This window comes from Corvus brachyrhynchos, unplaced genomic scaffold (genome assembly GCF_000691975.1).
Source record: "Corvus brachyrhynchos isolate BGI_N302 unplaced genomic scaffold, ASM69197v1 scaffold114, whole genome shotgun sequence".
Classification (NCBI taxonomy): domain Eukaryota; kingdom Metazoa; phylum Chordata; class Aves; order Passeriformes; family Corvidae; genus Corvus; species Corvus brachyrhynchos.
Genome location: NW_008238337.1, coordinates 3,528,726 through 3,541,495, shown reverse-complemented (window position 1 = coordinate 3,541,495; position 12,770 = coordinate 3,528,726). Strand labels below are relative to the sequence as shown.

The 12,770-nt window shown below is 36.2% G+C and overlaps 1 protein-coding gene across 1 annotated transcript in view; it reads right to left on the bottom strand.

The window, feature by feature from the left end:
• The window catches only part of KNTC1 (kinetochore associated 1), a 31,728-nt gene that overhangs the window by 16,863 nt on the left and 2,095 nt on the right, over positions 1-12,770 (bottom strand). Inside the window, exons 6-37 of the mRNA XM_008634170.2 lie at positions 12,251-12,328; positions 12,074-12,108; positions 11,735-11,845; positions 10,763-10,856; positions 10,389-10,441; positions 10,012-10,124; positions 9,669-9,723; positions 8,925-9,023; positions 8,507-8,547; positions 8,337-8,402; positions 8,169-8,244; positions 7,870-7,995; positions 7,687-7,776; positions 7,063-7,128; positions 6,634-6,695; positions 6,115-6,226; positions 5,278-5,421; positions 4,997-5,053; positions 4,813-4,914; positions 4,462-4,578; positions 3,841-3,984; positions 3,488-3,586; positions 2,949-3,052; positions 2,722-2,827; positions 2,242-2,376; positions 1,701-1,820; positions 1,323-1,392; positions 1,178-1,245; positions 511-803; positions 148-320; positions 47-56; positions 1-8 (exon numbers count right to left, since the gene is read on the bottom strand). The exon at positions 1-8 is cut by the window's left edge and continues 92 nt beyond it. Of these exons, the coding sequence (XP_008632392.1) occupies positions 1-8; positions 47-56; positions 148-320; positions 511-803; positions 1,178-1,245; positions 1,323-1,392; positions 1,701-1,820; positions 2,242-2,376; positions 2,722-2,827; positions 2,949-3,052; positions 3,488-3,586; positions 3,841-3,984; positions 4,462-4,578; positions 4,813-4,914; positions 4,997-5,053; positions 5,278-5,421; positions 6,115-6,226; positions 6,634-6,695; positions 7,063-7,128; positions 7,687-7,776; positions 7,870-7,995; positions 8,169-8,244; positions 8,337-8,402; positions 8,507-8,547; positions 8,925-9,023; positions 9,669-9,723; positions 10,012-10,124; positions 10,389-10,441; positions 10,763-10,856; positions 11,735-11,845; positions 12,074-12,108; positions 12,251-12,328 (3,027 nt within the window). The remainder of the gene's footprint in view (positions 9-46; positions 57-147; positions 321-510; positions 804-1,177; positions 1,246-1,322; positions 1,393-1,700; positions 1,821-2,241; positions 2,377-2,721; positions 2,828-2,948; positions 3,053-3,487; positions 3,587-3,840; positions 3,985-4,461; positions 4,579-4,812; positions 4,915-4,996; positions 5,054-5,277; positions 5,422-6,114; positions 6,227-6,633; positions 6,696-7,062; positions 7,129-7,686; positions 7,777-7,869; positions 7,996-8,168; positions 8,245-8,336; positions 8,403-8,506; positions 8,548-8,924; positions 9,024-9,668; positions 9,724-10,011; positions 10,125-10,388; positions 10,442-10,762; positions 10,857-11,734; positions 11,846-12,073; positions 12,109-12,250; positions 12,329-12,770) is intronic.

Below are 12,770 nucleotides of genomic sequence, written 5' to 3'. Positions count from 1 at the left end.
CATATGTCCTATTAAAAGGAAGCAATTTTGCAGCACCTATTTTCACAGATGCAGATCTAGAAATTCACTTTGTTTTCAGGTTTGTTGAACACTGTTTGGAAAGCTGGACTCCCAACATGAACACAAGTAAATAGTAACAGGAATTACCTGGACTACACAGTGTAGTTGCTTGGCCAGCCAGCTCATAGATCACTGCTGGAAGATTCATCCCATGAGGAGTGATCATTGGAACATCAGCTCCCAGCATACGACAAAGCCTTAGGGATACTGCAAACAGCAGCTTCCCTGTATTTTCATTCCACCTATTTTCATAGAACTCCCTATTAAGAAAGAAAAGGATGTTAAAAATAAAAAGCCAGTAGTTCTTAGGGCTTTTAGTTAAGGCCACATTCTGTTCTGATTATTTAACTGAAACAAAAAGCCTTTGCCCTGCATAATTCAAAAATGGGGCAGAAATAGTTCAGAAAAGCCTAGTAAAAGTGATGATCTTGAAAAGCCTTGCAGTTTTACCTGCATATATTGACAGCCACTTCCACTCTTCCACCATCCAGTGCTCTCAAGGCCAGTTTTTCTCCCAGTTCATGCTCTGAGACTTGCAGGAGCGAAGCCAGAATGTACAACCTTGGTTCAGTGTGAGGGTTCTTCAGCTTGCCACCCCCTGAGTTACAATTCACTGCTTGCACGTTTCTAGGCTTGGATGCAGATCTGGTACTTTCACAAGCACTTAGGTGATCCTCCAGAAGTGCAGATATCAGTGAAGGGTTGCTGTATTCTTCATCTGAGAGAAAGATACCAAAGTATTCCTGCAACAACAACAAAAAGATTATATGTTTGTATCCATGTAGCTTCCTTTAAATTGCTTATTTTTTTACCTACTGTCCTGAGATCTTAATAAATTATTACAGCAGTCTATTATGAAATTTTTGAAGTATTAGCAATTAAGGCTTTAGTGAGAGTATCTAATTTTTGGTTTAAATAGGCAACTCAGTTCTAATTGGGAACTTCCCCAGGCTAGATTAAATTGCTAGATTAGCCTTAGAATCAATTTGAAGTCAATAATAAAAACAACCTTTGCACATATGTTGTAAATACAATTAATTTTTAATATGATCCATGTGATAAGAACAATTGGAATAACTACAGTAAATCAAAAGGGATTTAAAACAAAAATACCCACCTGCAAGGCAGCAAGTGTTTCAAACAATTTTAGGTTTTCTTCACATTCATATTTCTTCATGGGATTGTCTGTTGGAGGAGAAAAACAATTACTTTTTGATTCCATTTATACAAGCAAGATGTAAGATGCTGAAGATGTACCTTACCTTTTTGAATACTGAACTGGAATTTAAGGATGTCCACGAGTGTCTTAGTCATAAACATTTGTGATTTTTGCTGCAGGAAAGGAAAAGGTTTGTATTTTTTGTTAAAATGTTGCTAGGAACAGACTTGGGTTTCAGCTCTTAAAGTACAATGCAATGTTCCACAAACTTCTCAAGCAATGATTACCAAGTCTAAGGTACAACCAGGTGAAAAGCAAAGGAACAGAAAGTTATTTTAAATATTAACCCTCTACAGAAACAGTAAATATAGGTGTAAGATGTGTTTACTCCATAGTCTGTTAGCTCTCCAGGAATTATCCACACTTCTCCCTTTTCAGAATAACTTGTGTGCACACTTTCTGATGTGAAAAGCCTTGGTACCTCTTCAGGATCATCTGCTTTGTTCCGTAACACCAGTCTTCCCCACAGAGTCAATCTCTCTGCAACCTCCTCAGCCTCAGCAAGAGGCAGAGATCTTAACAAAGTCAGAGACTCTTCTCCCTGAAGGGAGAAAAAGAAACAAACAAAATTAAAACAGAAACAATAAAAAGAAAAGGACATTTGCTTTTGGAAAAGCTGAGTTATGGGTACATTCTTGTTCTGATGCAATGGCTGCACGATGGCCAAGAGGGTAAGCAAAAACAATACATGAAAATACGTAGAGACTTCAATTCCAAACTCAGCTGGTGTATTGTAGGTCATAACTTTCATCCTATTCTGCCACAAATGAAGGATAAAACTCTGACAAAGGTCTCATTTTCCATGTCAGGCATAGGCAGTTAGGTGTAGAATTAGTAATTTGAATTTAAAATACATATGTAAACTGCTTATAAGATTTCAGCAATACAACTTGCCCCTGTTTTGTCAAAAGACCTCAGTGTCTGTAAATTTCAGGATCAACTGACATGAAGTATTTCCTTACCCTTTCTTTGTCAATCAGGTCCATCATCCTCAGGAAGCAGACTTCCCCAGCAGGCAACATGTATGCTGCTGCAATTTTCAAGGCATCCTCCAAGCAAGCAGGGGTATTTTGCTTAAGAATGTATCTCACAAGCCTCTGTAAGAAGAAAACAGAAATGGGCTTTAGTTTGTTGATAACAAGGATAACAAGGGAATTGTTCAGCTTGTACCAAGCAAGTTACCTGGAAGCTTAAAACTTTCATCTAGAGAAAAGCTGACTGAAGTGTAACCGGGAGAAAACAGGGCTTGGGGACAGAATTAGCCTGAGAACTCTGAAAATTCCTCTGGTTCCTCAGGATATCAAGGAACTTCTCCAGAAATACTCATGTTTTCTCCTAACGAATGGGAGATGTTAAAAAAAACCCCCAAATGTTAAAAAAAAGAAATCACCAAGTGCTGTTCACTGTGACCTCTGGAGAAATCTAAAGTCTTGACAACTCACCATTATCATCTGCTTGTCCTTTAAAAGATGGGTATCTCTTATCCCATAGGCTCTCAAAAGCCTCTTCATCTCCATCAGTCGGTAACTTTCCTGCAGTAACTTCACTCTGGGGACAAATTAAAGCATCATTAATTCCTTTGCTACCTTCAGCTATGGGATTTAATCATCACTCTACATCAGATCCACAGCATTTCCCCAGCCAAGGGTAGACTGTGGATGCTGCTTACTTGACATGGTTCATTTCCAGATGCTGTTTGACCAGCTGCTCCACTGCTGCACCCCATGGCACCACAGCTCCGTGCATTATCTCCAGAACTGCATCAAATTTCAGCTGCAAAAGGGACATAACCACCCCACTTTTCAAAATAAGTTTCAAAGTAGTTAGTCCCTTGAAGTATTGTTCAATGTGACTGATTCCTTAGGCAAGTATTTTATTTCCTTGCCCAATCTGCACTTGCATAAAGGGCATTTATTGTCATCGTATGATGTGTCAAGTTAGATTGGAAAATGCTTGCAGTCATTTATGACACTGTGGTTTCATACATGTTAAAATTGGTGAGTTTTCCATGTGATGACACCACAACTACAATTAAACCCTCAAAGAACATCTCAGGGAAGATGACTAAAATAGAATTAGAAGAAGAACATACTATTTTCTCCTCATAGCACTCATGTAAAAACGCACTCAGATGATTATGGAAAAATCATGTTTTGGTTTGAACTGATGTGTTGGACTCACTTGATGCCTTTCATAAAATATACTTACATCTGTGTCAGAGATGCAGCCAATGACAGCTACTGCCTTGGCCTCCCAGGCAGTTTCAAACACTGAAATAGATCGTGCCCGACAACGTTCCAGCAAATCCTGTGTATTTTGATGAAGGTGATTAGAACATTTGAAATCAGGATAAATACTCCTATCTTACAATATGAACAAAAATGTAAAATTTTCTGGATATTAAGGGATTGCTTCATAACTGAAATAGTAACTATCATTAAGTTCACTGACAGGAATAATGATCTAAAAACATTCAGTTGTAAATTCAAATGGTCATCAGACTTGGTTTCTGCTTCCTCATGTTGAAATAGCTTTCTTCAAAAGGAAGAAAATGTGGGTACCTTGACATACTGTAGAAGAAGCTCATCTTTTTGTAGGTTATGTTCACAGAGGTAGGGCTTTATAAACTTCTCCAAAATTGATGGGACAAGCTCTGGTGCCAAAATTTTATCAAGCATGCGAAACACAATAGTGGTTGCATTTTCCTGGGCAGCAAGTGGAAAAAGGCCATGTTAGAACATCACAGGTCAGTGCAAGGCCATTTACATCTCCAATACATAATCCAACATCCAGAGTCCACTGAAATCAACTGAATGATTTCAAGCAAAAATCCCTCTTTAGCTCAAATAAACCCTTTCATTTACAAAGCTTTTCTTGTTCAGTTGTACTTCCAATTTCTCTGTTGCGAATGATTGGTCCACAATAGATGAGCTGTAATAACCTGCAAACCATGGAGTTTGAGCCACACCTTCTCACAGTACCTTGTTATGTTATATTTATAACCAGAGTTGAGAGAAAATTCGTAACACAACTTATCAAATAGTCTTAGCAGCTTATGAATGCAAATTTCACCTACCATCCATCAGGATTCCTCCTTTGTCTGACTTTTAATCACATGCTCTAAAGTTCTTCTCTTTTCAGAACAAACTGAAAAGCACTTTTTCAAGTGTCTGCAGTGTTACCTTTTCAAAATCACAGAATGCCAGCCTGCAGTTGTATTTTCTGCACAGATTTCTCAGTTCTTGTAAATCATTTATCAACTTCTTTAACCTCTGTATCTCTTCACAGTCACCACACCTCTGAAACACCGTTGAGAAGTGAAATGTTAGGAGACAAGACCATTAGGAGGCTGTCATCAACATTTTTTAAATCTTTAAACACAAGAAAATTGGAACTTGGTTCCTTCCTTTCGTGGAATTAAGTCAATCGTCACTAAAACCAAGTGACCTAATTATCATCCACTCCAGCTCTAGCACAGAGCATCTGTTTGAAGTCTCTTAATAGCTAATTCTTGTATTTGTTACATTTCTTACCAAAGGAGTCCACTTGCCAAAAGCTGTCACTCCCAGTTCACCTTGATTTTTACTTGTAAAAAAAATCTCTGCTACTTGGAGTCCATTTTCAGGCCAGTTTGCCTGTCCAAAATAATTGATATTAGTAAACTGTATTATACATCTAGAAATACAAGATGTGCAAAGTTTCTGCAGTGTGACTTACCTTGTCAGTTAATTCAAGGTTTCGAGCAGCTTGTTCCAGCCATTTTGCTAATATTTTCTGAAAAAAATACAGTTATAAGTACAGTTATGCTATCTATCAAAGCAAAATTTGCCATTAGAAACTTCTTTAGAAAGAAATAATTTAAAATACAAATGCTAGGGAAAAGAATCCATTTCAAAGACAGATGAACAAGTTCCTGACATTCAGAAGTCTGTAGGTATGACAGTAAATTCATCTTAATCTGAGAAAATTACAATTTGCAGTTCTTAAGTCAGTCTCACCTGTCCATCTGGCACAACCCTCCTTGAGAAGGGGATCACAAAATTTTTAAGCCACACACACAGTTCCTTCAAAGGAGCAGTGAGATGGATGGCATTGAGCAAATCCTTCAGCATTTTCTCATCAAAGCTGCTTTCAAAATCGGCCTAAAATATTAAACCAGAACAATTACAGATCCATGGAGTAAATGTTCATCTGATGCTCTGTAAAGCTGTTTCACTAATAGGAAGAGCCAGTAAATTTCACAAATAAAAAAAATCTCAGTAATCATAGACAGAAATTAAATAAATAGCTCGGTTTTCTTAAAAAAAGACCTAATTGAATTAATTTCTTTACAAATTACACTGTTCTATTACTTTCAGACTTGTTCTACAGTTCTCTCTTATTAAGAAAACAATGGACATGGAACTGAAGGTCCTGCATTAAAAAATAAAATAACAGCACACAGCCACTATCTTGAATGCATCATTCAGAGTAAGAAGTCTGTGTGATTAAAGGGTCTTAAGTTTAGGCAGTAAAGGTCCACTTAAAAATTCTGAGAGCTGTGCTTGCAAGAAAGTGAATGGAAGATTACAAGCACTGCAGAATAAATCACATTGTTCTGACTTAGGAATATGAATTCTGATATCAGAAATACCAGTTTATTCCTAAATCAATACCAAATTCAGCCTCCTAAGGATCCAGGTGAACAGGTAATCATTGTGATAATAGATGAGATTCTGCCATGGACCTTTGCTTCTCTGAGGAGCTGTTTTGTAACAGCCCCTGTGAAATAAGGCTGGAAAATTGAAGAGATTTAACCCCCTCCATAAATCCCAGAGATGTCTGTGCCACCTCACCTGATGCCTAAGCCAGAGGTACTGTGCACAAGACAAATTTCCTACTTCCAGCTGAGAAACAATAATCTTGAACGTGTCCTCATTATGCAGGAATTCTGTCCAAGCAATACCACTAAAAGTGAGAGGGGGAAGAGAAGCTTTGTTAAATGTCATTATCAAAGGAATTGGGGGGAGGATTTCAAAGTTTTCAACCTAGTGCTGTATGCTGTAAGAAACAACAGGAGTGGTACACTGTGATTGTATAAAATCACAATCCCTCCTATACATACTGAAAAACAGCAACAACAACAAAATCTGTTTAAGTGCATGTGCAACAGATAATTTATGTTTTCAGCATAAAGGATGACTCAACCTCTCTGCATTCTCCCTTCTCCACAGCACAGGATAGGAAACTTCAGGCAGAGAAGGAAGAGCTTGAAGTTTAATGAAAACTTCATATAAAAAAACTAAAATAGTCTTAATTTCAGTGGTACAGTCTTAACAATCACAAATTTACATCTTAAACAAACACAAACAAACCTGAATTTCTCTAGTCCAAAAGCTTCATAGAATGTTGTAAGCCTTGCCTGAGCTCTCAATACCTGAATGTAGATGAGATTTAAGGTTAATATCTGGCTTAACATATTGTTACATTACATGATTAGAACACTGATTCTCCTTGAAGGCAGATGAGGCCAGTTTACAACAGGACTAAACAAGAAACAAAATGAAAAACCTAAAAGTACTTTAAGAAAGGTTCTGCCTTCCATTTATGAAGCATCTGAAACTGAATCTTTCTATGACTGAACGAGTGGCTTATTTCTGAATCTGTCATTACTGTGGTTCTCTTTCATACTATAAAATATAATTCTGTTTAGACTTTTAAAAAGTTCAGCAGTAGTACTGTTTGTAAAACTCTACATTACAATTGTTTATATGATACTGCAAATCCAAGAAATTTGTCCTCACCTCAGCTATGGATACTGGAGCCCCATCAGATGGTGGAGCATTGGTTCTATTATCTTTCTTCAAGATCTGAAAAAAGGACATGAAAGGGTTTGGCTGACAACTCAGAACATGCCAGACAGGACTGTGAGTGCAGTAAAAACATGAGCAAAAAGTCAGGACTTCTGTAAATTGAGATTTTACAATGTTAGATTGGATCTAACCTGATCCGGTCTAATCTGGTTGGATTTCTGCATGGATGGAGGATCAAACAGATAATGTGTATCTCTGGTTCTGTTTGATAAGGCAGGAAAGACTAAAATAGTGAAAACAAAAAAGGTGACCTACTTTGAGCTTTAGTTTGAAAATTAATATTTTAAAGGTACTTAAAAAAACTGCTACTCAAAACTAAACCCTGCTTTCGGATGCAAGAATAAAACTGTGAGCTCTTTTTTGCCCTTGAGCAATACCAAAAATGAGGCTGGAACGACACTTGCTGCTTCTTCATGTTTGGTTATATAGGATTTATAATGCCTTTACTTTTGCCTTTTGGAATGGCTGTAACTGGTTTGTGGCCCTCTCAAGTTGTACAGAAGGGTGGAATAGAAGTTGAAGAGTAGAAGAAATTGCAACAAATAAAGCCCTTACTCTGACTTTAGCATAATTCAGCATTTCTCGAGTGGTTTCATACACTGGCCATGGAGCATTTAGGCAGTAATTCACAACAAACTGGTTGTCCTGTTTGCATAAGGAAAACACTGAAATTAATTCCAAGTTCCTTTATAATTTGAATTGCTTTAGTAGAGAAAGAGGGTAGAAATAAAAACAAACCTGAATTTTTTGCAGATTTTCTTTGGCTTCATTCTCAAGATCCAGCAACGCTTCCCGGCCATAACTCCCAACACAAGCTAAAGCCAGTTTTTCTAAAATAGTGTTTGCTTTTACTTTGTATACAAGCTGTTTAAAAAAAATAATACAAGTACAGTGAGTTGTTTTAAAAGGTAACACTAACTTGGTAATATTTGTAATCTTTTTAATACTTTTTATTGGACTATAGGGTAAGAACCTTACTCATAATTTCAGTTATACTGATTAATCTCAAATGTGTATATCATGAATGAACAACTCACCTCAAGATCTAGTCCAAACTGAATAGCAAAATTCTCTGCTTCAGTGAATTTGTGTTTGTGCAGTAAACGGCTTAGTCTAAGGATGAAATGAAATAAACAACTTCAATATAAGTCCAAACCAGATATTAAAAAAAATATAATACAATGGTGTTTCAAAGAAACCAGTACCTATTTTCTGGCAAGGCTTCAGTTAAACTTCTCATCACAACTATAGAAACTGGGTCTTCAGAGGGCCTGAGGACGACAGGGGAAACTATGTGAATTTATCAACTCCATGTGGAAGTAATCTGGCATTTTTATATAATAATGAGCTAGTTACAAACAAAATATTATCTTACTGATGCTTTTCATGAATTCCTTCCAAGAAGTATATTGTATCCTGTAGTGTGCAATAACAGAAACCATTAGGTGAAATGAAATAAGTTCCAAATAAATCCAGAGCATTTTTCTGTGCTAAGAGAACTTAAAACTTCCCTCAGTTTTTAGCTGTAACAGAAGCAGGAACAACTGGCAGTTCTATTAACTAGTGCAAGAGACCTCAGACTAAATTTAAATTGTTCAGTTTGCTTCATAATAGGATATTTTTCTCAATCCTTTAGGGACATTATTTAATCTTTCTTTGTATAGTTCCTGCATAATTTCTAGCAGAAAATGGTTCTAACCTAACAAGAATAACAGAGTACCCTCTTCAATATTTACACATATTAAGACAACTATATTTCTTCAAAGAACAAAAAGAAAATCATCTAAACCTACTGTGCAAATCCCACTTTGAACAAGGGAAGAAACAAGAGACACTTGCAGAGAATAGAGCTGTTGCATAGTGGGCAGTGCAAAAACCATGAGGCTTTTCATCTAGTAAAAAAAGAGAGAAAACAAACAAAGAAGTCAGAATTACTTTTTCTCTTACACTGGTGAGAGAGTGATATTTCAGAATCATTTCTGAAATCTTATGAAATTAGAGGGCAGTATTTGTAGGACTTTTTATGGAATGCAGATCTCCAGTTTGAGGGAGTTTAATGAAATTTCAGATGTTGCCTCCTTCTCTCTCTCGGACTATTATGTATAATTTGACAGGTTTAATTTAATTTTAAGAATTATATAATATTCATCCTGGTATTTTATTTCTGTTAACTTCACTGACTCTATCTGGGGGTAGATGCTGAAGGCAGCAGAGACATTGCTCTAAAGAAATCTGTGAAGAGATGTAAGATTATAGTAAATGTTGCTGCTCTTCCTTGTCTGCCTACCTTAAAAAACCAAACAAATAAACCCCAAACCATCCATAAAAACCCCAACCAGTGGGACAGCTTGCCCTGGTCACCATCACAAGAATCCCAACAACCCTAATACACAGATGGTCACATTTCAGTTTGGACTTGAAGCTCCTCAGAATTCTCTATGCCCCAAATATTTTGCCACCTCCTTCCCTCTCTACCTTTTTTCCTATGAGCAATTGTGTAACAACTGAGGAACAGAACAGAGATAAGGAGATTATACCTGTTTGTCATCTGGCATTGTCATGACAATCAGTTTAACGTTGGCAAGCCCTTGCCTAATGAATGAGAAAGAGATAACAGAAAGCAAAACCTGCTGTATGAATCTCAGGTTAAAACTTTAAAATATTTTTACTTCTGAGTTTCAGAAACTTCTGCATTCCATGAAAACGCATTTAAAAATAGTTGTAGACTTTAATCTGCAGCTGTACAGTTTCTAGCACACTTTTTTTAGAACAGCGGTTGCACTTTTTCACACATTCTGCTTAACCTTATCTTGCAATTCTAGGAAACAGCACCAGACAACTTTTCACTTCTCAGAACTGCTGCCACAATGCTTTACTTACCAAGTGACTTCAGAAGAATCTGACTCAGTAGTTAGAAAAAATTCTTCAATACGTATTAAAGGCCAATCCCAAATTAGAGTGAGAGAATAAACATCCCATGTGCTTAAGATGTTCTAGATTTAAAAAAAATCGATACGATTTCATATTTTCTTTGTAGAAGACTTTTTTTGAGCAAAATATTACATTTCATGGCTTAAATAATGAGTAGGATTAGAATTTTAAAAAAACCAACACAGGAAGATCAAGATGGTCTTGATATAAGTAAATATAAGCAACTTTATTTTACAGAAACTTTCCTTTAAACCTTAAAAAATATGTTTATAAGCTGTTTCAAGAACATTGTAAAGTGAAGATTACACACAAATCATTACCCATACCTCTGTATCCAAAACAAACAGCTGATTATCAAGGACTTGAAGTTTTGCAGCACCTAAAAAATATTAATATCACATAAATTCCTTATTTTTCTTGAGATAGGTATCTGAAGCAAAACATATTCAAACACACAACCAAGCATTGGCAACTTCGTGGTTTAACCTCATGGAACTTCCAAAGTTTAGCTTAAAGAGAATTGTGATTTATGTATCTAAGTTAAACTGCAATTTTGAAGCCCACATTTTGGCTGTACCTTTACAAAAAATGTTCTGTTTGGTACATGTGCATTTGTTAAAAACAATGAAATATCTGAAAATTAGTACATTCTGCAATTAAATACGAAATCTTGTCTATAAAAAGATAAAACCTTCTTCACCTTGGATCAGGCTTGAATCAGCAAAACTTTGAGCAGACACCAGGGCATTGGTGGGGTCTACCTCCCATTTGGAGAGCACATGATCACCTTTACCCTGTGAGGAGAGGCAAAGTAAAATGAGGGTAGAGAGTAGATACTTGACCATTGACATGTCTGCTTCTACAACTGATCTTTAACTTGGAAAGCTGCAAAATTAAATTAAACTTTATTCTTCTACTGATGTTCAGAAAAATACATTGATTTCTTTATTTTTCATTTAACCTTTTTCCTTTCTCCTTTCAAGACTGGTCTTTGTTACAGTGATTGTTAGTCAGCAGTTTTTGGCTCTTTGAAAAACAGCATGTCAAAGTATCTACTTTCTATTCTCATAGAACATAAAAGCTGAATGAAATTACACTGGGCCTACTGAGGAAAATCCTATTGAATTCAACAGGCTTCAAAAAATAAATTCAGAGGACTTGTTTCCAGTCCAAAATAACATTTCAAAGCATGTTTATATTTTAATTTTTTTATTAGTTCCTGTACTTAATTCATGCTTAAAAGCTCTGTTGAATTAGACCTTGTTATTTTAGCAGAGCTTTGTTGAATGGGAAGCTGCTTGGAAGATTCTTGCCAGCTTTTGTTTTGTCTGTGAGCTCAAAGATAGTATCTATAAACAATCCAGCCTGTACAGATCAGGAAGCAGTGATTTACTGAGCTCATAAAACCAGGGTGAAAAGATTTTCTCCTCATCCACCATAACAAAGTAATTTTGGAAATGACAAAGTTATTTCCTTATGAGAAAAACTACAGACAGGCTGCACGAGTGACAACCTTTAAATTTACAGTGAAGGAAATGAAAGGCAAAAAAGTCTTGGTGCAAAAAGCTGATGAGCTTCTTTTGAAACCACCTGGAGACAAATTTTGTTGCAGAACCAAAAACACCATTACTGATAATATAAAAGTTGTTATGACCATGTTCTTAGTGCTTACCCCAATTATCAAATGGATTTTGTTCACTGAGTAGCTGATCACAAAATCCTGACAGCCGAGGCTGTGATGCTCTCCCGTGGCAATGAAAGTTGTCTTTATCTGTTCTTGTAACTTGTGGGGTGGGAGAGGAAGGGGATGTCAACAGACAGGGAAGAAAAAGAGTCATTTATAGAACCAGTGGGTAAAATCTCTTCTCATTTCTAAACGTGCAGAAAAAGTAAAAATCACAGCTATCAGGGGAATAATGGACTGGTGAACAGTCGATGGAATATACAGAGCAAAGTTTGGTTACAAACTCTGCACTTTTAACACGTTACCAGTTTTGCAGGTGTTTCTTACTTGCTTTGCTGTAGTCATATCCATCTTCTCAATTGCTAAATATCAAAAAAAGAAAATAAAATCAGTGTTAAAACTTTTTCAAAATTTAAAAAAGGCACTAAGCATCATATAGGAAAGTTTTTTAATACAGGGCTCCCTGTTCTGATGAAATCTAAAGGGGTCTGTAGCTTCTCCTACCTTTCTGTGTTTTAGCAAGTGGGACACGCATAATGCAGAAACATCCATTGCTTGTGAGAATGAACATGTGATAAACACCTAAAAAAACCCAACACAAATACTTCAAACTTAAGTATTCAAGAGTAAGTAAAGAGAAGACTTGCTCGTAAACAGGACACTGAAATAATTGACACCAAAAAATCATCTGACCAATAGATTAGACTATTTTAAACAAAATTTTTGTCATTTCCAACTAAGAGCAGAATAATATATTCTATTGTGACAGAACAGGGCTGGGAGCTTATAGATCAGAACTACTAAAATCTGAAGTCTGATAGAAGACAGAAGGAATTCTTCCTTTTTAAGCCTTTTCATATGTTTAGCACAGTCTCAAAAGAAAGAGGTGTCAAGTTCTGAATGTTTCCTATGGTATTTGTAAAATAATTAATGAGATAAAGAATCTTATACAGCTTTGGTTTGCATTGTGCACATAAAAACTTTTCTTTACGCTTTCCTGTATTATTTATTTTGTAATCTCTTT